General features: G+C 34.0%; 1 protein-coding gene across 3 annotated transcripts in view; it reads left to right on the forward strand.

Moving 5' to 3' along the window:
* LOC150106513 (cyclin-dependent kinase 17-like) overlaps positions 1–22,628 on the forward strand; it is a 363,340-nt gene that overhangs the window by 242,549 nt on the left and 98,163 nt on the right. For all 3 annotated transcript variants that reach the window (XR_016548362.1, XM_090393169.1, XM_090393168.1), the window contains exon 15: positions 181–255. Coding sequence is in view for 2 of the 3 variants with exons in the window: in XM_090393169.1 (XP_090249295.1) it covers positions 181–255 (75 nt within the window). In the remaining variant the exon portion in view is untranslated. The remainder of the gene's footprint in view (positions 1–180; positions 256–22,628) is intronic.

A 22,628-nucleotide genomic window follows, 5' to 3' on the forward strand; every position in this document is an offset into this window, starting at 1 on the left:
CACGGCAGGATTCAAACCTGCGTCTTTTGGCTTGAGAGCATATATGCTAACCACTCGGCCAACCAGGTGGAAATATGATAAGTATTGTTTTCTTTGTATATAAATGAAATGTTTATATTACTAAAGATTTTTGTTCTTGTCTGCTGTGTTTTTCTAAACATTTTTTACTTTTTATCATAGTTGCATCTATCTTTACTATCCCAGGAATACAACTCACAAAGGAGTTTGGCAGGTCCTCCTTATTTCCCAACTCAGGTTAGGTTTTATATAAAATGCATTGGATATGTATTTTCATTAGTTATCATATTTAAAATTAAATAAAAATTTTTGTTAAATTGCATGTTCCTCACCTAGTTTGAAACCATCACCACCACCACCACTTCATAATTTTTTTTGAGTCCTGAAATGTCTTGAAAAAGGTACATATTTGTTCTGTGGAACAAAATGTCTGAATTATCAAACACTGATTTCCATCTCCATTCCAAATTGTTTACAACTTTATTGAGCAGAAATGTCATCAAAATGAAAAAAAAAAGTTCCTATATAAGCTGATTCAAATTTACAATAAATATCTCATTAATTTTCACTATTGATTATATGATTACCATGATATCTACAATTAATCATAACTTTTCCCAGGTGCTTAGGAATAATTCTGAATGTTCCAAAGATGGAACTTCAGAGGAATTTAATAATTATTTTGCAAGCATATATATGAATACTGGTCAGTTAGAAGAAGTAACCTAATAACTTTAGAAGAGCAGGCTTGTTATAAGAGGAAAGAGTTAGTTGTCTGAGAAGCATTACTTACCTAGCGATATATACAGGAGAAAGAAATTTTTGATATCTTAAATGATTTGTCAGTTAATAAAGGTTAAAGAAAGAATTATGTCTCCTTTGGTAACGAGCAGACATGTGCCATGGTTATTGTTAATTGTTATGGTTAATTATCATTTTTTCATTATCTTCAATAAATCACTAACATTAGGAATAGTACTTTTTGATTAGAAGTTTGCAAGGATTGTTCCGATTAATAAGGTTGGTCCATTACATAAAGGAAAAGGCTTTTAGCTTAGTCAGTGTTGCTAATGTTATTAAATAAGGTAAACAAATTGGCAATTATAGAGGGCAGTTAAAAGGCATTTGAAGCAGTCTGATGCGAGATTAAGGCCAGTTAGACAAAATGTACAGTTGGTTGTTGCTATAGGCCAGGGAGTTCCACAGATGATTTGAAAGACATGCATCGCCAAATTAATACGATGAATAGAGGTCGAGTGATTATTATAGGGGGACTTCAACTATGAAGATATAGACTGGAAGGAAGAAAGATCACATGGCAGGAAGGAAATATAATTTATACACCTACTAACAGATAATTACTTAAGGCAGCATGTAATGTAGGATCAGAAGTGGTATCCATAACCAAGGTGACCATTGCCTTCGATTGGCAAAAGTGACCATGCAGTCTTGACTTGGGAGATTGTAAAACATGGGAATATTCAGTCAAGAGGGGGGCATATGTGGAACTACAAGGCAGGTGATTATGACAAGCTTAGGAAGAAGCTTAAATCTCTGCCATGGCATAAAAACACTGCAGGATAAGGATGTTAGTAGTGCATGAGGATAGTTAAGGATTATCTAGAGGAAGCAATATTAAATTGTTTACCTAAGGTAAGCAGGATTAATTAGGTGGATGAGGAATATCATTAAGCATGAGCTGCAGAAGAAGAAAATGCTATGGAGGGTATATAAAGAGAAAGGTGACCAGCATGGCAAGAAAGGCAAAATCAGATGAAAAGAAGAATCTAGCCAAGTAGGCCAAAGGAAATCCTAAAGAGGTTTCTCGTTATGTGAAGGTAAGAGGAAGAGTGACTATGGAAGATCAATCATAATCAGCCCTCTTTCTCCTGTTTACTAGTGCCTGCAGTCTGCAAATTCTCAATCTCTCTCTTCATCTGTATTTCATAATCCTGATATCTTTTTTGGACTGTGTCAGCATTACTTAGAGGGGCTATCCACTTTGATATGAAGTGAACAGTCCAAGAGGAAATTGGCCATGCAATGAAATGACAGAGCGAAAGGTAAACTATAAAACAAATAGGTATTATTTCTGGGAAAATTCCCATGTTACTCCTCTAAAATAAACGATTATTTTAATGGCTAATATAGCCTACTTTCGTTTTTCGTTTAGGAATGCCTCTTTTTTACAATGTCATTGGCTCTTTACTCAAATTCTAGGGTATTACTGAAGTGTTATAAAACTAATATATGAAGAATAAAATAGGAGGAAAGTTTGGACATACCTTTTTTGATGTTGTTTTCTGTCTCTTATCCCAGCGATGTGCGTTCATTATGCTGCTAAGCTGTTAAAGGGGGGGGGGGGAAGTAATGCAGGCGAATTATTTGAAAAAACTTGGTTTTTTATATATGTATAATATTATTATTATTAAGGGTAGGTATAGAGTGTTTGAAAGGGGGTGGGAGAGTGAGAGAAGGGTCTAAAGATAGAAATTATTTTTTTGGGGAACAGGAGGGATTTAAGGAAAAAAGTCAGGGGTGGGAGTAACAGGGTGTAATAACAGGGAGTAACAACATATGAACGCACATCGTCGGGATAAGGAGACAGAAAACAACATCCAAAAAGGTATGTCCAAATTTTCCTCCTATTTTATTCTTCATATATTAGTTTTATAACACTTTAGTAATGCCCTAGAATTTGAGTAAAGAGCCAGTGACATTGTAAAAAAGGGGCAAGCCTAAACAAAAGTAGGTTATATTAGCCATTAAAATAATATTAAACAATAGCTGCTAAGAGACCTCTGATGGCTAACCTTTCCATGTTTGTGTTCAGAAGTAATGTTGGCTAGGAGATCTACAATGGATCAGATGTAAGAGTATTGATATTAGTGGTCACTTATACTCTTCGTGATATAATAGAAAGTGATTTGTTTATTCACCTGCTCACAAGTTAAAGAAGAAAGAAATGATTCTAGGAAGCTGTTAACTTTGTCTTCATTCAGTGTCACATTGTTATGCAGTGGCCAGTGATGACTAGAAGATGATTCCATTTGAGAAAGGGGATACGTTTTCTGCATTTGGACTTGTTGGGTTTTTTTTTTTTTTTTTTTTTTTTTTTTTAGTATATGCTGAGTGTGAAGCTGGAGGTTTTATTTCAAGTAATTTATGGTATATTGAACACTTTGTTTGAATTATCTCTCACAGTTATTGGGAAATAGAGGCTGGGATACTAAGTAGAGATTTTCAGCAGAAAATGGGGAACTAAGATTCATTCATGCAGGAATTACTATATTTTTTGTCAAAGCAGAGGTGTTTGGATCAGGAGAGTGAAAACGGTAATCTAAACCATAGGAAGGAACATTAGAAATATGGAGATAAGAAATACATTTGGCACCACTGTAGTGTCAAAGGACATGAGACTGACAGTAACTAAGAGAAAGATGTTCTGTAGAAAAGGAAACTTGAGTGAGATAGTGATTGGAGTTACCATTAGGAGAGGCATCTATAATATACTTGGAAGGAGAAATGGTTAAGAAAATGTCAGATGTGCCTGGAGGATGACTGAGGGTTATCTAATATTCTGGCAGGCAAATTGCATCAGGTCATTGCTAAAAGCAGATATTTCACTATTTCTTCCTTCACTATCAGTGGATTGGTTAGTCACTGGAAGTTATGAAGATTTATTCCTCAAGTGAATTGTGGTGTGACCTGTTGTTACTGAAGGACCAAGTATTGCCAGTATAGCATCTTAAGCTCAAAAAAAAATGGCAACTATGTACCATATTTCTCCTGTAGGTCTAAATTTGGAGTAAAGCAAGTGCAGAGCCCTTAAGGTAGCAGCTCTCTTACTGTACTACTCAACAGGAATTTTACCTTACTTTTAAGCCACTAAAGAAGAACATTCAGATGAACTCTGGAAAATGTTCTTAGAATGAAAACAGAAAATGCAAATATAAATGACAAATATAAGAGGAATGACTTATAGGGAACCATGAAAACTGAGAACTTTCATATAATATATATAATGGAGTCAGTAAAAACCAAAAGGTATAGGCATATAGGTATGATTTGACTTTATAAATCTGTTTCAATTTCAAAACAGATAAATTGCTACAAATATTGGAACAAAAGAATAATAGAAATTTTGTAAAAATAAACAAAGGTTTTAATTACTTAATAACTGGATTTTATGTTCTAGAAGAGGGAAGAAAAGATGATAGCATTAAATTTTATAAACAATTACAAAACATGGATAAACAGAAATGATGTGATATTTGCAGGAGATTTAAATGCAAAAATTAATAACAATGGAATCTGTGCAGAAAATTAATAAATTTTGTAGTATATAATAATCTTAATAATGAATTCCTTCTATAAACAGAAAGATATACATAAATTTACTTGGTCAGCAAGAGGATGGAAATCAATTATAGATTATTTTAAATGAAGGAATGTTGGAATTTTTTTTAGCTCTTACATAGAGGCTATAAAATAGGCACTGATTATATCCTTACTAAGATCAAATTAGGATGGTTGCAGTTAATGAGGAAGAAAAGAAGGGTGGGGAAACAGCCTATTATAGAACCATATTATTAAATGATATAAATATGCAATGACTGTATGAGAAAAAGATATCCTTGAAGTATGGAGTAATTACTTTGAAAAATTGCTAAATGAAACTAGCAGTGATGACAGCACAGTGATAAAAAAAGAAACACTGACCCAGGCATGCAATCAGGAATACATATCCATACTTGAAGTAGAAAAAGCCATCAAAAGTCTGAAATGTGGACAGGCAGCAGGATAGATGATATTCGACCAGAAATGCTCAAAAATGGAAGTATAAAAGTCTTACAGTAGCTGCACTGCATGGTTCAGAGGGACCAATTCCAGATGATAGGAGTAGAGTTCTCATAGTACCCATATATAAGGGAAATGAAACTGAATGTGAGAATAACAGAGGTCTTTCTCTACTGAGTGTTCCTGGTAAGATTTTATGCCAGTATACTTGAGAAATGGTTGAGAAGGATTGCAGAAGAGAAGCTTGGTGAAGAACAAGCTGGATTAAGGCCAAATAGAGCCTGTCAGGATCAGATTTTCACTTTACGACAAATAGTTGAGAAATCATGGGAATATAACAAAGATCTGTATTTAAGTTTTGTTGATCTGGAAAAAGCATATGACAAGGTGCCAAGAGAGAAGCTATTCAATACGCAACAGTTATATGGTATCAATGGGACATTATATCAAGCAATACTTAGTCTTTATTTGAGTTGTAAGGCAGCAGTTAGAATTGAAGGAAGTACAGGAAGTGGTTTAATGTTAAATCTGGTGTCAGACAGGGATGTACATTATCCCCTCTGTTATTTGTTATCAATATGGATGACATTATGAAGGAAAGTGGTATTAGATCTGATATCAGAATTGGAGATGTTAATGTCAGCTCTTTGCTTTATACAGATGATGTTATACTTCTAAATAAATCTGCTACAAGTCTGCAAGATTCCCTGACTAAATTGAATAACTGTTGTAATAGATATGGTATGAAAGTCAGCAATAACAAGACAAAGACGGTGAAAATAGGCAGAAGCATTGAAAATATCAACTGCATTGTGAGAGAACCTGTAGAGCAAGTAAAACATTTCAGCTACTTAGACATGATTTTTAGTGAAGATGGTAAATTAAATATGGAGGTAGACATCTGAATCAACAAAACTGGTATGGTAGGAAGTCAACTGAATAAATTTATATGGAATAAGTGAGAAATTAGTCAAAACACTAAATTGACTGTATACAACACGGTGTTCAAACTAATTTTCTGAGACCTGGGTTAGAGGTAAAACACTTGACCAAAGACTAGAGACCTGAGGTATGAGAGTCCTGAGAAAGATTATAGGCAAGAACAGATGGCATCAATGCAATATCATATTAAAAAACGAGGATATTAGGAAAGAACTTGACATTGTTAACATCCAGAAATGTGTTAGCAGAGCTAATCGTAGGTTGTTTGGTCACTTAAACAGAACGAGAGATGAAACATTAGCAAAACAAGTGTTCTCTGTCAGGTTGGCAGGATAAAGACCCAGAGGAACCCAAGATATAGGTGGATTGATACAGTAAAAAGTGCCTTAGAAGATAGAAATATAAGATCTGACAATATTGGAGCCTTGACAGGTAACAGATTGATTTGGAGGAAAATTGTAGATAGGAAGTTAGTAATGATGTAAATTCTTCATCTATTGCTATCATATCCTGTACACCCCTTGAGGGTAAATGTCAGGAATTTGATGATGATGATGATAAACCAAACCAAATGATGGTACATGTTGAACTTTCATGTCACCTGGGAACATCGCCTTATGATATAACATGCCGAAATGTTTTTTTGAAAAGTCACTGAAATATGAAAAGTCAGTGGCACACACCCCACTCAACATCAGCAGAGATTAAATGACAAATACAAAATATTACATTCTGGTATGCTGATCAGGGAAAGAGGAAGTAGTAGCTGTAGTATTCAACACAAGAATAATCTTGAATTGTAGGCAAACATCAAAAGGAAGAATTTGGACAGTAAGATATATTGTGCCTTCTTTCTTCTTTTAATCCTTTTTTTGTTTTTTGCCACTTCTGGTTCTCCCAATTCTCTCCATCTATTTCTATCCTGAGCTTGTTGGTGCCAGAGAGTTCCAATTGTTTTCCTTATATCATCTGACCATCTTCCTGCTGATCTTTTATCTTCAGCCACTCCAATATAACTTTTGTCCATCTATTGTCCTTGTAATGTGTCCCACATATTTCCATTTCTTTTGAAGTATGTTTTCTCCAATATCTAATAATTTTGTTTCATCTCTTATTTCTTCATTTTTGATTATGAGTCTTATGTTAAGCAGACATCTTTCATTCTTCTTTTTTGTTTTTTTGCATTTTATCTATTATTTCCTTTTTGATTGGCAAGGTTTCTGCTCCATATGTCATAACAGGCAATACACATTGGTTTGAACAGTCTTGCTCTGTTCTCAGAGTTGTATTTAGCTGTTTAAAAACTCTTCAATTTTCCAAAAGCTGACCATCCCATCCTATTCTTCTTTTCACTTCTTCCATGACTCCTTGTTTCTTCATTGTTAACAATTTTCCTAAGTATACATATTCATCTACTATTTCGATTTCATTATTGTTTATCTTAATAATGTTATGTCTTTCATTGTCTCCTTTTCGGTTTGTCATTCCTTTGGTTTTCTCAGAATTAATGTCTAACTCAATTTCTATTGATTTAGTTTAGATCTTCCATCATTTCTTTTAAATCTTTCATATTGTTTGCAATAATAAGAATATGATCAGCAAATCTTAGGTTAATTTAATTCCATTAATATTGACTCCTTTATTGGACTATTCTAAATTGCTCATCATATGTTCCAGTGTTAATGTGAAGAGTTTGGGAGAAATGGTGTCTCCTTACCTTATTCCTTGATTTGTGAATTTTTTTTCCCTTTTTTTCTTGAGAATTATATTTGCTGTAGCATTTTCATAAATATATTTTAGTATGTCAATAAATTGTTTTTCAATGCCATAAGGCATTGAAAAACAAATCTCTAAGGGCTTCTATTATTGATGATGTTTTTGTGCAATCAAAAGCTTTTTTAAAATCTATGATGGCCATATGAAGAGGAAGGTTGTATTCATTGCAATTTTTCAATAAGCAGTCTTATTGATTGAATATGATCTATTGTACTGAAGTTCTTTCTTAAACCAGCTTGTGTTTAGAAGATTGTATTGAATCAAGTTTTGTTCTGATCTATTGGTTATAATTCTGGTGAAAAGGTTATAAATATGGGATAATAAACTAATAGGTCTGTAGTTTTCTAGTTTTACTTTACTTTCTTTTTTTATCCAATAAAATATTTTTTGCATTATTCCATATTTGGGGTGTTTCTCCTTTTTTGATGCACATATTGAAGAGGATTTTCAATTATTGTTTTAAAATATTCCCACCTTCTTTAATTATCTCTATTATTAAACCATCCTCTCTGGTAGCTGTATTGTTTTTCATTTGTTTAAATGCTTTTCCAATTTCAAACATTTCTAATGGAGATATATCAGAGGTATTATCATAATCCATTTTTTCTGTTGATTCTGGAGTTTCTTTCTATCTTCATTTTTATACAGATTCATATAATTTATTTTGTGTGTGTGATTTCTTGCTTGCTGAATAATTTTCTTCCATTTTGGTCTTCAAGAGCTATAATATTTTTAGTGAAGATGGTAAATTAAATATGGAAATAGACAACAGAATTAATAAAGCTGGTATGGTAGGAAGTCAACTGAACAAATTTTTATAGAATAAGAGAGAAATTTAGTCAAAACACTAAACTAGCTGTATACAAAACAGTGTTCAAATCAATTTTAACTTATGGATCTGAGAGCTGGATCAGAAGTAAAACATTTGACCAAAGACTGAGAGAAAGATTAGGGCATGAATAGATGGCATCAATGGCATTATCATATTAAAAATGAGGATATTAGCAAAGAACTTGACATTGTCAGCATCCAGGAATGCATTAGCAGAGCTAATCTCAGGTGGTATGGTAACTTAAACAGAATGGGAGAGGAAAGATTAGCAAAACAAGTGTTCTCCTCCAGGTTGGCAGGAAAAAGACCCAGAGAACGACCAAGATATAGTGGATTGATACAGTAAAAAGTGCTTTAGAAGATAGAAATATAAGATCTGATAATGTTGGAGTCTTGATAGGTAACCGACTGATTTGGAGGAAAATTGTAGATAGGAAGTTAGTAATGATATAAATTTTTCATGTAGCACTGTACCTTGATGGTACATAGCAGGAATTTGTTGATGATGATGAGAGATGAGATAAATGTACAATGACTGTAAGATCAAAGAATTAACTAATACCTAGATAAAATAGAAAAAAAAAAAAAGAGATGTGGGCAGTTGTTGAAAGTCTAGGAAAGACCATAAAATTTGTACCAGAAAAATTAAATATATGGTTGAAATTAAAGAAATAATCGGGGTTTTCATTGTTTAATATATTCGTTAAATAAGCAAGTTTCAGATACCCAAAGTCAAGTCTTCTCTTTGCTGTGATGTGAAACTGAGTAGACCATTTCACATGACTGCAGTTCTTTTTGGAATAATCTTATTAAAAAGGAGAATAAACAGGGGTGGGGAAACGGTAAGGTTTAAAATTCAGTGCAGTCAGATGTAAATATATGCCAGCATGGCTGAAGATGTCATCTCTTCAGCCAACAGTCTTTGGGTTCAAATCTACTGTGCCACATATGCCTGTGAAAGTCTTTCAGTGGTAAACAAATCACTCAATGCATGACCATCATCCTGCTTATTAGAAGCTAGAGTGGTTTAAAGACACATCATGTTTTGTCATAGGACTCCTGGATTATCTAACGCAGCACTTCCCAAACTGTGGGCCGTGGCCCCCTTGGGGGCCATAGGTTTTGTTGAGGGGGGCCATGAAATAATGAAAACAAATTTAAAATGCTTTAAGTAGATTTTTTTTATTTTAAAAGAAACATATTTAACTTTTATTATTTATATTTTAATGGAAAAATTCACACATTGCTGTTGGTTCACAAACTTTGCTTCCTGCATATTTCGGCGCTTAATGAATATTAGTAAATATTGCTTATTCATATGTTTCATTTCAAAGCAGTGGTTAATTGTATTTATTTCGAATGCTCTCCAGGGAAGCTCCAAATCTTCCTGTCCCTTTCATCACGCGTTCGTAATCAGGGACTGTTGATATTGACTTTATATACATATCAAAACTCGTTTTATATTATCACTGTCATCCGAGCTAGTTTTCTGTTACCAATAAAAGTTTCCCATATACTTCACACATGAAAAAAAAGCTTAAACAAGTTCATGTGGGGAGATAGTAACTCACTTGCAGTGGTAAACAACAGGCCCTCCCTAACAGCCACTATACTGCAGAGGCAATAAAAACAAGTACTTTTATTATGCCAGTGAATAAGGTATGAGGAGTCTGTGTAATATATTTCTCAACAAATAGTGCAATTGGAGATAACTGGGATAAAAACACACTAATTAATGAATCACATGCCCCCTCATACAGAAACTATGCTGTATAGACTGAAACAAAACCATATGTTGCATGGGCAAACACAGTATCTAACTAAAAACTATTGTTATTAATTAGATGTGTGTGTGTGAGTTCGATTTCCCAAGGCAGCAATAAAATTCAACCGAACGTGTTAAAATTTGTAAAAGTGTTAAAACTAAGTAATATATATGTATAATGAATGTTATGGCAGTTTCACATATGGAATTCGGTTGAAGAGAGTTAGCATTTCAACTCAATTGTCAGCTATGCTTTTATCTTTCGGCTGCGCGATCTTTTGTTAATACCGCACCAATCATATGTGTTTTAATAACCTGCCTTTGATGTCTTTTTCGCATTAGGCTTAATTACCATAAAGGGAGAAAAGTCACAAAAGAGAATTCACTAATTTCATGTTATCAGTCTGTGGTGTGCCAGTATCGGTAAGTTGTGATATTATTTGATCTATTCTACGTTAAAACATTTAACCCTGGGATGGATAAGTGGCTGATAAAAAAATTAAAAAAAAAATCCCGTGAACAATCAGAAGAAGCAGAAACAGACTCAAAAAAAGGACAGTATTTCATATTTTACCAGAATAGCCCGCATCGTCTTCAGAACCAAACGGTAAGAGGCAAAAAATGTAATATATGCATTTGATTTTTGCAATATTCGCTGTGTATGTTTTGTATTGAATATAAATGCAATAAATATTATAATAATATATCTCTCTATTACGATTTTTTTAGAGGGGGGGGGGCCGTGAAATATTTTAATTTTTGCAAAGGGGCCCTGACATTCTGAAGTTTGGGAAGCACTGATCTAACACATAACACATGGCTCACTCATTGTGCTAATGCACCTATCGGCTTAAAACCTTTTTATGGATGGGATTCACATTAAAAAAATAAAAAAAATGCAATTCAGTAAGAAAGCATGTAGTGCTGCTAGAGTCGATGAATACTCCAACTTTACATAAGAAGTATATTGCTCAAGACAAAGTGCCATAGGCAATATCCACATCTCTAATATTAATTGTAACAGTAAAGCACTTTGCATTGTACTTAGTCATTATTACTGTGCTAACATCTCTTGCAGCCATCTCATAGTTTCCAGTGATATTTCCCAGTTATAACTGGGAAAATATCACTAGAAACTACAGGATGACACTAAGGATGTTAGCACAGTAGCAATTTCCTTGCAGCCACGACAATGCAACCAAGAGCTCAGGAGACGGCAGAGCCAAGGCCAATTTGCAAACATAACAAAATTGATTTAGAGAAGAAAATGATAAACAAATATTGATGGAGAACAAAGTGTGTCTTTTACTTTCACAGCAGTAAGTTTCATAATCATACTCTCACTTAATTAGTAGTCTTCTCTGAAGACTGCTCATTAAGTATGAGTAATTGTCAAATGACAAATAATCAGTTGGCTGTAATTTATAGCTAAGTTCAGAGAATATGCAGAATGGATAGTAAGAATTTTTTCCATTTGGCTAAATTCAGGTCATGAGAAAAGTTAAGAGTTAGTGAATAGCAGAGTTAGAACAAATATACAAAAAAGTTCACATTCTTACTTCTTATTATAAAAAAAATGAATTTATATCATTTTTTTAAATAATTTGATTATGATGGCTCAAGGATAGATTTAATAAAAAAATGATGCATAATGTTTATCTAATTTAGCAGTATTGGACATTCAAGTATTGTTATGCATGTAAGCAGCAACAACAAAAAAAAATAATAAATATATCTTACGATATATTGTTTTCCCGTCATTAACAACTTGATGTGGACGTTATTTCCCATGATTTGTGTTTTTTTCTCGGGTGGCAGTACTGATTTTCGAAATGATTTCTGCGAAAATCTGCACATTTCTGTTCCCAGATGGCATTGCTTTTGGCTGTAGTTTCGTTTCCGGCATCACGGTGATGACTTGCACACTTGCAGTAGTGATGAGCGATATGTTTCAATTTTTTAATCAGAGTACGAATTGATATTGCAGAATTTCTGCTACGTAATTTAGTGTGTGAAAATTGCTTTCAAGTTGCGGTGGTGGATTATCCATGTTAGTTACATGGAGAAAAAAAGACAGAAAATGTATTCCGGTAGAAGAAAAGATGGTAATTCTGCGACTTGTAAATTGGCATGCCAAAACGTGTGCATTTAGCAAAAGATCTTGGAGTCTCCGTGTCCACTTTGAACATGATAGTAAAAAAAACAGATCAAGCATTGAACTCAATGCAAAGCAATCTGGCGCTATGTCAAAACAAAAAAAGAAACGAAAAGCAAAAACAATCAACAATTAAAGATTTTTTTTAAACAGATAAATGTAAGTAATTGTAAAGTCATTTATTTTTAGTTATTAAATTTTATAATCTAGTATGTAGACTCACATACTAGCAGTAAGTCATCTTTTAGCCTTTTTTTAAATGTTTTTTTACATTTCCTGCTATTTACACTTTTTTCCATCAGCCTCCCTGAAAAGTGTAAAAAAGGGGTTTTACTGTATGTATATATATATATATATATATAAATGAAATTCATTAGTCATATTAATGTTAGCTATAATTCAGTTAACTGCATTAACAGTCGTATTTTTGCAGTCCTGAGAAATGGATCTCGATAAGAGTCATAAGCTCTTGTTAGTGTGTGCATATGTAAATATTCATGTTTTTTTATGAGTTTATGAGGATCTCAGTTTAAGATGTTATAAAGAACATTTGTAAAATTATCATGTTACAGATAATAACAAAGTGAATGCTTTGTTTGCCTTCAATGATTATAAGATTTCTTCTAGAAATATCCAAAGCTGAATCTTCATGAAAAATGTCAATTTTTATTATCAGTGTCATTTTTCATCATAATATTTTTACTTTACTGAATTAATTTATTTATTTTAGTAAAGTAATTCAGTAAAATTTATTTTTACTGAATTAATCTATAGGATTAATTCGGGGGATATTTTTGAGAACAGAACTGGTGGTGAGAAGACTAGGGGACATCCATGGAAGCTGGGCAAGAGTGTGGTTAGTATGGGTGTTGGAGCTGGGTTTTTTACTTTTAGAGTGGTGAATGAGTGGAATAAGCTGCCAGAGTCTGTTGTGGGTGCTATGACAGTGAATGAGTTCAAGGCAAAGTATGATAGATACTGTGTGAATGTCGAATAGTTGTGATGGACATGATGTTTAGGACCTCCCTCGATGAGCCTAAGGACTCCTTGGAGTCGCCCATAATAATAATAATATTGACTTTTATTTCAGTAAAATTGTGAAGACTACAATTGTGTTGCAAATAATTACTTTAATTTCCTGACATTTCAACCTTCATATTAAGGTTATCATCTGGAGCATACGCACATATATATCACACAAAGACAAGCTATATTACATTTCAAACAGTAAGCCAAACTGACAATGATTTGATCAACCATTTTTCTACTGGCCTGACCTAGTGGAAGGGAAAAAACACTACTTCAAAGCTGTATTCTATTTATAACATCATCAGAGAATAAATTCATATTAATTCATTTTAATACAGCAAAAGTGATGGCATAATCCATAATTTGACAAACATGTTATATTAGAGTAATGATCCTAGATTGCTTACAGTCCTAATTATAATTAACTCTTAAAAAGGTTAAGCGGGTAGAATATGTTCCATCCATATTCTTGGGATTTTTAGACCATCATTATTATTAAGATAAGGGTGATTGATAAGAATTTCACAGGCCTCCTTAAATTTACACTCATACTATATTTTGGTGTGATGTAAACAACAGGTGCCTTTCCAGTCAGTTCTATGTAGAACAGGGATCTAAACTCAAATGCAGCAGAGGGCCAGTAAATTAGATGTATATCTGATGTGGGCCGTATTCAATATTATTCTGTGAACAAAACATAAACTAAAAAAAAGAAAGGCTCTTAAAAAAAAAGGTCCTTTTGTTGCCGGGCCTTTACGACTTAAGTAAACAGTTACACCACCATTTAAATTTAAATAAATAAGATAATTATTTAAATACATAATTTGATTTACAAAAATAAAGATGTTTATCTACTAGTCCTTTTTTTAATTTGATTTTGATCCTGAAACCTGGCATCTTTTCCTCTGTACTAACATGTCAATATCTGATTTTTCATTTTGTATTGCATTTAATCTAGAATCTTTTATTCGTGAGCAGAACTTTGACTTATGAAGTTTCATAATTGAAAATAATTGCTCACATACATAGATGCTTTCAAAGATTGACAGCATTTTTGCACAATAAATTTTATATTTGGGATATTTACTGCTGAGGTATTTATAAAAATTTGGTATGCCAACTTTGTTATATTTATTTTTTAGTTCAGTATTGCACTGGAATTCAATTACTTCCATTTGTAATTCTTCATCAATATTTTCAGTATTAATTAAAAAAGGTGAACTGAATAATAACAATTGATTTTCAAACTGGTTGAAATCAGAAAATCTTTTTTCAAATTCAATTTTCAATTCAATTTGAGGAATGTACTTTTCAGTATCATTATTATTTTGAGAAATCGATTTAAGTGTAGGAAAGTGGGCTAAATTATTCTTTGCCAACTGAGTTTGCCAAAGGTAGAGTTTTGCCAGAAAACTTAATTGAATCATACATATGACATATCAACTGTTTATGTCCTTGCAGAGCAGTATTCAGAGTGTTTAAGTGGCTTGTTATGTCAGCTAAAAAGGCCAAGTCTTTGCACCAATCTTCATCAGTGAGCCGAGGAATCAATTTTCCTTTGGATGAAGTAAACATGTCAATTTCTTTTAAGAGTTCAAAAAATCTTTTTAAAACGACACCACAACTAAGCCACCTAACCTCCATATAATATATCAAACTGCTGTATTGTGAATCCAACAAAGCATTGAACTGTTGATGATTCAAGGCGTGAGAGCATATCCAGTTTATTGTTTTAATTACTACACTCATGAAGTGTTCCATCTTTAGTTTTTTAGCACAAAGTAACTCCTGGTATATTATGCAATGAAACGATTTACGTTTGTCCTTGCACAACATTTCCTTTTTCATTTGAAGTTTTGTAACAAGTTTGACGTTAACACCAACCATAGCAGGAGCCCCATCTGTAGTCACACTTATTAATTTTGACCAGTGTGCGTGATCATTTTCAAGACATTTCTCAATACACAACGATAAGTCATTTCCTGTTGTTCCTGACATAAGCACTATATCCAATAGTTCTTCAGTCACATTCTTATCGTCATAAACGCCATGAATAAATATTGCTAGCTGGGAAGTATTAATAATGTCTGTACATTCTTCAATTGCAATGGAAAATGCTACAAAACTATTTTTTCATGCAGTATATCTTGGAAGTTCTCTGCTATATCTTCAACACACTCCACAACTGTATTTTTTGATTGGCTTATACTTTGAAATGCTTGCTTTTTTTTTTCTGGACATATGACTGCACTTAAAATACAATTTTTAATAAATTCTCCATGAGTGAAAGGTTTCGAAGCCTGAGCAATTTTTTCACTTATGATGTAACTACATTTAACGCATCACTTGTGATAACATTAGAAAATATCCTTTGTTGAAACTTCAGTTCATTTTTTAAATCTTTAAAGTTTGTCATCTTTTCTATATATTTATCACAGTTCTTATGGTTTGTTTCATAATGGCATTTTAGGTTATATTCTTTCACCATGGTGACACTTTGTCTACATATCAAACATGAATATTTTTTACTTCCACAAAGAAATACGCCTTCTCCCATTTTTCTTGAAAAGTTCTGCCTTCTTGATCTATTTTTCTTTTTTTAACATTAAATTCAGACATTGTTATGGGCAAAAAAAAATATGTTATTGAGGTAACTTTTTATTAACACATTATCATATTACAGTGGTAACCTGTAACTTATTGACATTGTATCACGTGGCTTAAAATGCTGCGTGACAAGTAACTTCCATTCAGTGTTGCCAACATTTGATGATAGAAACATGGTACAAAGAATTGTAGTAATAAGTTTTACTTTTGTTTAAAGCTGTCATAAAATATTTAGAAGTTTGAATTTTTTCGGTTTTAATCCCCGCAGGATGTTAGAAACATTGATTTTTAGAAAAGAAATCGTTAAGATCGCAGGCCAGATACGAAGCCTTTCGCAAGCTGTATCTGGCCCTCGGGCTGCCAATTTGTAACCCCTGATGTAGAGTATTCAAGGCATGATCAGAAAGACCAGATTTACCATAGTTATTAAATTTAATGTCATTTATGTTCCTTTTTCTGATAGGAATTGTGCATCCTGTTTCACATAGGGCAAATTACAAGTACAATGAATATGGTATACTCCAGGGTGGGCCAGTGAAGAAGTAAATCCTTGGATGAGTTGTATTAAATTATTAAACTCTGGTAAATCTGGTCTTTCTGATCACGCCCTGAATACTCTACATGGAATTGACTGGAAAGCCACCTGTTGTTTACATCAAAATATCCATTTTTTTTTTTTTTAATTTATTCAGAGTTCCCAACAGTTTTGAAGATATTGAGTCCATGTAATTTATAGGATATTAGATCGGCGAGTTTGTAATTAAAATAAATGATATCTCTAGAACACCAGCAAGGTTTGCCTTCTAGGCATCAATTACTTCCCAAACCTGTATAGTGGGTACAGGTCCCAAAATAAGAATATGACTGAAAGCCATGTCACTCTCATTAAGCTCTTCAAACTCAACTGTCTGAGTAAAATTCTAATATTCCTAGTCAGAATTATTATTATTATTATTATTTAGGCCTCCAAGGAGTCAAAAGAGTCATCGCGGGAGGTCCCTCCTAGGAAACACAAAGTCTATCATACCACTCCTTAAACTCATTGACTGTTCTCACTCTCACCACTCTATCAGGCAATTCATTCCATGGTTCAACCACCCTCCATGCGAAGAAACCACTCCTCACCCTCTTGCTCACAGCTTTCTTTCGTAACTTCCAGGGATGACCCCTTGTCATCGCTCCTTCCCATTGTTCCACCAAGTGAAAGAACTCCCCAGTGCTAACCTGTAACTGCCTCTCAACAGTTTAAAAGTCTCAATCATATCATCTCTCCTTCTTCTATCCACCAAACTCTGCAGTCCACATTCCCTCAACCGAACCTCATAACTAACATTGTACAGTCCTGATACTGTCTTTGTTATCTGCCTCTGTACCCTTTCCACAGTTAATTTATCCCCTTCAAATCCTGGGGACTAAATTTGAGAACAATAGTCCAAGTGTGGTCTGATCACAGTCTTATACAACGAAATGATAACTCTTTTATCTCTGCAGGTCAGCATCCTTCTCATTATTGCAGCAATCCTCTGTGTTACCTTCACCACCTATGCAATATGTCCCTTGAATTTCAGGTTTCTATCAATCATCAACCTCAGATCTCTTGTCTCCCCTACTTCCTTCAGTATAGCTCCTCCAATTGAGTATGTAGCCTCCCATCGATGTTTCCCAAACCTCAAGACCTTACATTTTACTGCATTAAACCAACACCCCATTCATTTTCCCATCTGTCTAGCTTATTCAAAATCTTTATTCAAAACTTAACTATGCACGAGATATTGCAAAATTCAAATATTTAAGCTTTTTCTCCCCTTAGTGTCCCTAATATTTATATTATACTGCGCCTTTCAGGACATTTAGTTTGGGATATATAATTCGAAAACAAGTAGCAATTACAAAAATATGTCCGAGTGTGAAACTATTAAGCAGTCGTGACCCTTTATCTCGTAACTTAACACATTAATTTTCCACATGATTAGGTTCGTAAGTTTTTCAAGTGGTGCATTAGGCAGCAATTTCAGACAACTGTATTATTAATGAACAAAAGTTTATTTAAAATCTCAAACATGGTACAATTCAATTTCTATTATATAAAACACAATTCAATACTAAGAATAAAATTACAAATTACACAAGCAAAATACAAGTATTAGGGCAAAATCCTATATGGAATTTGTGATCATGCTGTCATAATGGACTTTATACATATAGATATACACATATAATCCTGGAACAAATTAACACTTTACTTAAACTTATACTAGTCAGAGTGCTCTATATTGTCATACCATGGACATTAATGTTTATATTCAGTCTACCTTATCTATCTTACAAACAAACAATATAGGTTTACTATCCTTTTGCTATGCTCATACATACATTTGACCTTTAAGACATTCTCATATCAAATACCATGCTCATACATAAATCTCTAGCAGATGAATGCTTATCAAATAATATAAACTAGTTTACTCTCATTCTACTCTGATTTGTACTAAAGTCCTAGTATATCTTCGACTGTCCAGTAATTAACAATGATTGCAACTATATGCGATTTCAATTGATACAAGATTTTACAGTACCTTTCTAGGATGAACCCTGGTTTTCACGATCTATACCTTTCATGCTTGAATAAAGGACACACGCAGGATCTTCTATTCTATTGTTATGGAACTCATCACGTGGGCATGGATTTCTGTATGGATTTTCTTTCCCTCGATACGAGTACTGGATGATGAGATACATAGACAATTCCTTCCTTCTTGTAACTATATGGTGTTCCTCGTCTCTTGCAATAGGAATACGGGATTGAATTCCTGCACACTTTGTTTCTTTGTTGCGTCGGACGGAGATAACTCCTATGGTGTCACTCAGGAAAACCCGTGTTACCTATATGAAAATTTTGTGAAGAAACTCTCAGGAAAAAAAAGTCTCGTGTGTGTGTGGGGGGGTCCCTAACCCTTTTATCTGCATGGCCCCTATCAGCACCTTCTTGAAATTCCCCCCCCCCCCCTTACTGGAGTTGATCTCATTCACCAATTAAAGTCATGTTTTTTCTGCCCAAAACATGCTACGGTCCCTTGCACGCGACTCTCACATGACGATGTCTCACTTCAGGAATTGACCTTGAGCGATCGTCATTTGTTTTAAGCTAGCCTCTATGCTAAATTAATCCCCTTTTTAGAATTTACTTCAATATTTTAATCTCCTCTTTTCGAGTGTTAAACTAGCCTCTCACATACAAATTCTTATCTCTAATCTTCTTTGTCTTACTTAACCTATTATTTCCATATCCTTTTTTTTTGTAATAAGATTCCCTTTTTTATTATTTAGTTAAACAAACAATTTCTGCTATAATTAATTTTCTTGGATGCAAGCATATTTTCTGTCTTTAAATATCTTGTATTAGCTACTTACATAGGATTTTATATTTTTATTTTCTTGTTACACCGTGATAACTGAAATTTTTACATTCTTGGTTATCAGGGTGTAACACCGCAAACAACTGAACATCCCCCTGCAATCCACCGACAATGTTATTGATATAAAGGTTAAATATAGGTCCCAGTACTGAGCCCTGTGGGACCCCACTTATAACCTCTGCCTCCTTGAAACTGCTCCACCATACAACTCCCTGGTACCTATCGGACAGCCAATCCTGAATCCAGTTGACCAACCTGACATCCAAACCCATGTGCTGCAACTTAAAACAGGACTGTAGGGTAATTAATCCTACTGAATCTTAGCCAAATTAGCTATTATTCCCCCTCCCCCATCACAGTGACCAAATTAAGAATGCTATAATATATTGTAGTTTAACTTGTGGCTCTTCATCTTTATATGTATACACCAGATGATGACCACTGAATATGAATGTTGGGTTTATTTTTTATTTATTTTTTAATGCTATTACAGAGGATGATCGGTTAACGAACATAATCCGTTCAAAAACATTGTTTGTTAACCGATCATTGATTTACCATCAATTTTTATGGGAATTTGATTAATTCGTTCTGGAGACCCAAAAAAATAAATAAAAAATTATATAATTTCTTACTATGTTTATTTATAATAACAATAATACATACATACACAGTCTTGCATTTTCACCAGTCATGGTTTTTTTTCCCATTTGTGGGGCGTTAAAGAATCTGTCCAATGTCAATTGCTTTTCTCTCGTCAGGATTTTTCGGAAGTGATTAATAGCATTGTCGTTGTAGAGATCCCCAAGCCTACTAACCTCAACCTGGTTTGGGTGCCATTCTAAGACTGTTGTTCTGACATCCTCCCACTTCTTCAAAAGATCTTTAATAGCAGATGTCGGCATTGGTTCTCTTTTGTTTTCCTCTTTTTCAGAAGAAAACACATCTTGCTGAGTTTCTTGGAGTTCTTCTGTCGTCAGATCATTTTCATGTTCCATTATGAGCTCTTCAATGTCATGTTCATTCACCTCCAATTCCAGATCTCTAGCAGTTGTCACAATTTCATCCATAATTTCAGGGACATCATCTCTGTCTCCTCTGAATGCAGGATGGACACAGCTTTCGCCAAGCAGAATTCAACTGTCGTTGAGTTACTTCTGACCATGCCTTTGGAATGAGCCGGATAGCTTCAAGAATATCAAATTTTTCTTTCCAAAACGTTTTTAATGTCATCGTTGAGGGGAACTGGCATGCTTCAAAACACTGACGAAACAGCGCGCGAGTGTACAATTTCTTGAAACCCGCAATAACCTCCTGATCGATTGGCTGATTCAACGAAGTGGTATTTGGAGGCAGAAACTGAACTGTCAGCCAGGGAAAGTCTTCCAGCAAATTTTCTTCAAGGTCTTTTTGGGTGTCTGGGTGCATTGTCCAATAGCAACAGTGCTTTCAATGGCAATTCATTGATCTGAAGATAATCCTTGATGCTTGGTGCACAAAATTTAAACAGCCATTCTTTGAAAAGAACATGCGTGATCCATGCCCTTTCATTCGATCTTCACATTACTGGCAGTCTTTCTTTAATTATGGAATTTTTGTTGAATGCTCTAGGGTTCTCAGAGTGATAGACAAGAAGCGGTTAAGCTTCATATCACCACTAGCGTTAGCTCCCAAAAGTAACGTCAATCGGTCTTTCGTGGGTTTATGCCCAGGAATATTTTTCTCATCTTTCGTGATGTAGGTATAGTTCGGCATGCACTTCCAAAATCATCATAATTGAAAATTTGTTGTGGACAATATCCTTCTTTTTTAATGAATTCTTGAAATTTGAGACAGAACTTCTCAGCTTCTTCTTTATCTGCACTAGCAGACTCACCGTGCATTACCACATGTTTAATGCCAGATCTCCTTCTAAACTTTGCAAACCATCCAGTGGTAGCCTTGAATTCTATCTCCTCATGTGACAAATGTGGAGTTTGTTTCTTCAGTTCTTCAAAAATTTCTCTTGAATGATAGTCATACTAGTTCATCTCTTTTCATTTTCCTTCCTTTTATTCAAACTAAAAGCAATCTCTCCATTTTTTCATGGATGGCACATCTTTGTTTCTCAGATGTGATTTTTGTTACTCCTTTAGCTGCTTGAGTCTTCTTGATTATATCTTTCTTAGCTAAGATTGTGCCTACTGTAGACTTGTTCAAGCCATACTGCCTAGCAACATCAGACATCTTCTGCCCACTCTCAACCTTGGCTATTATCTCTTGCTTGGTTTCTATGGTGAGCACAGTTCTTGACACTCCACTCTTTTTTAGGCCCCATAATATTATGAGTTTTTTTTTTTAAATAAAAAGTTCAGAAAATCACTTACAAAAATTCAGAGAACAGAAATCAACTAGTGCACAAAAAAGTTATGGGTACAACTGTCAAAGTCTCGTTCCAGAAACCGTTCATAGATGGCAGTAAAATACAGTTCTACAAATCTTGCACACAGCGTCGCTTCTTCTTGTGTTTGTTCTGTGAGGTGTTCGTTGTCCGAACTGTTCATTAACCGATCACCCACTATACTTTAATATGGTTGTAGCTTCCATAATGAATATATAAAATTATGCACATTTATTTTTCTGTTAACACATGGTGTTAATGATGTTTGATCTGTGTCCTGAGCAGAAATCTAGCAAGTACTTGCCACTATTATGTGCCTTAGCAACACCTTGTCAACATGATATTTCTTCAGTTTCTCTGCAAATCTACTTTTCTACCATTGATGCTGTGCTGCTTACTTAATAGTAGATATTTTGTTCTGTTCAGGTTGTTCAGCAGTTGACTTTTTTCGGTTTGCCCTGGTTCCTTGACAAAAGCAAGTAATCACGTGAAAGCCAGCTCTCATAGCTGATTATTTATACCATCGTAATGTACAGGCCTCTTTCACCTCTTTCATTTTGGATGCCCAGTCTGTGAAATCCCAGGACTGTCTTGTTGTGGTCTTCCATCCTTTCCCAACTTTTGCATTGAAATCACCCTTAATGATCAAAATGTCTCTCTTAAGTATTGTATCTTTGGCTAAATTCAGATCCCTGTAGAAAAGATCAATGGTCTCTTCATCTGCATCAACTTGTAGGAGAATAAATTTGTAAGAGTGTGATTGGTATTAGATTACAGTCAATCCTTAAGAAATAATCCTGTTGTTGATAGGGTTGAAGCATAAGTATAATGTAATGTAGAAATTGGAATAAAACCTTGTAAGTAAAAGGTTAGAAGTCAATGTTTTTGTGATTTTGTTTATTTTTAAGT

Source organism: Typopeltis vanoorti, chromosome 5, assembly GCF_054136105.1.
Source record: "Typopeltis vanoorti isolate ZY-2024b chromosome 5, IOZ_Tvanoo_1.0, whole genome shotgun sequence".
Taxonomy (NCBI): Eukaryota; Metazoa; Arthropoda; class Arachnida; order Uropygi; family Thelyphonidae; genus Typopeltis; species Typopeltis vanoorti.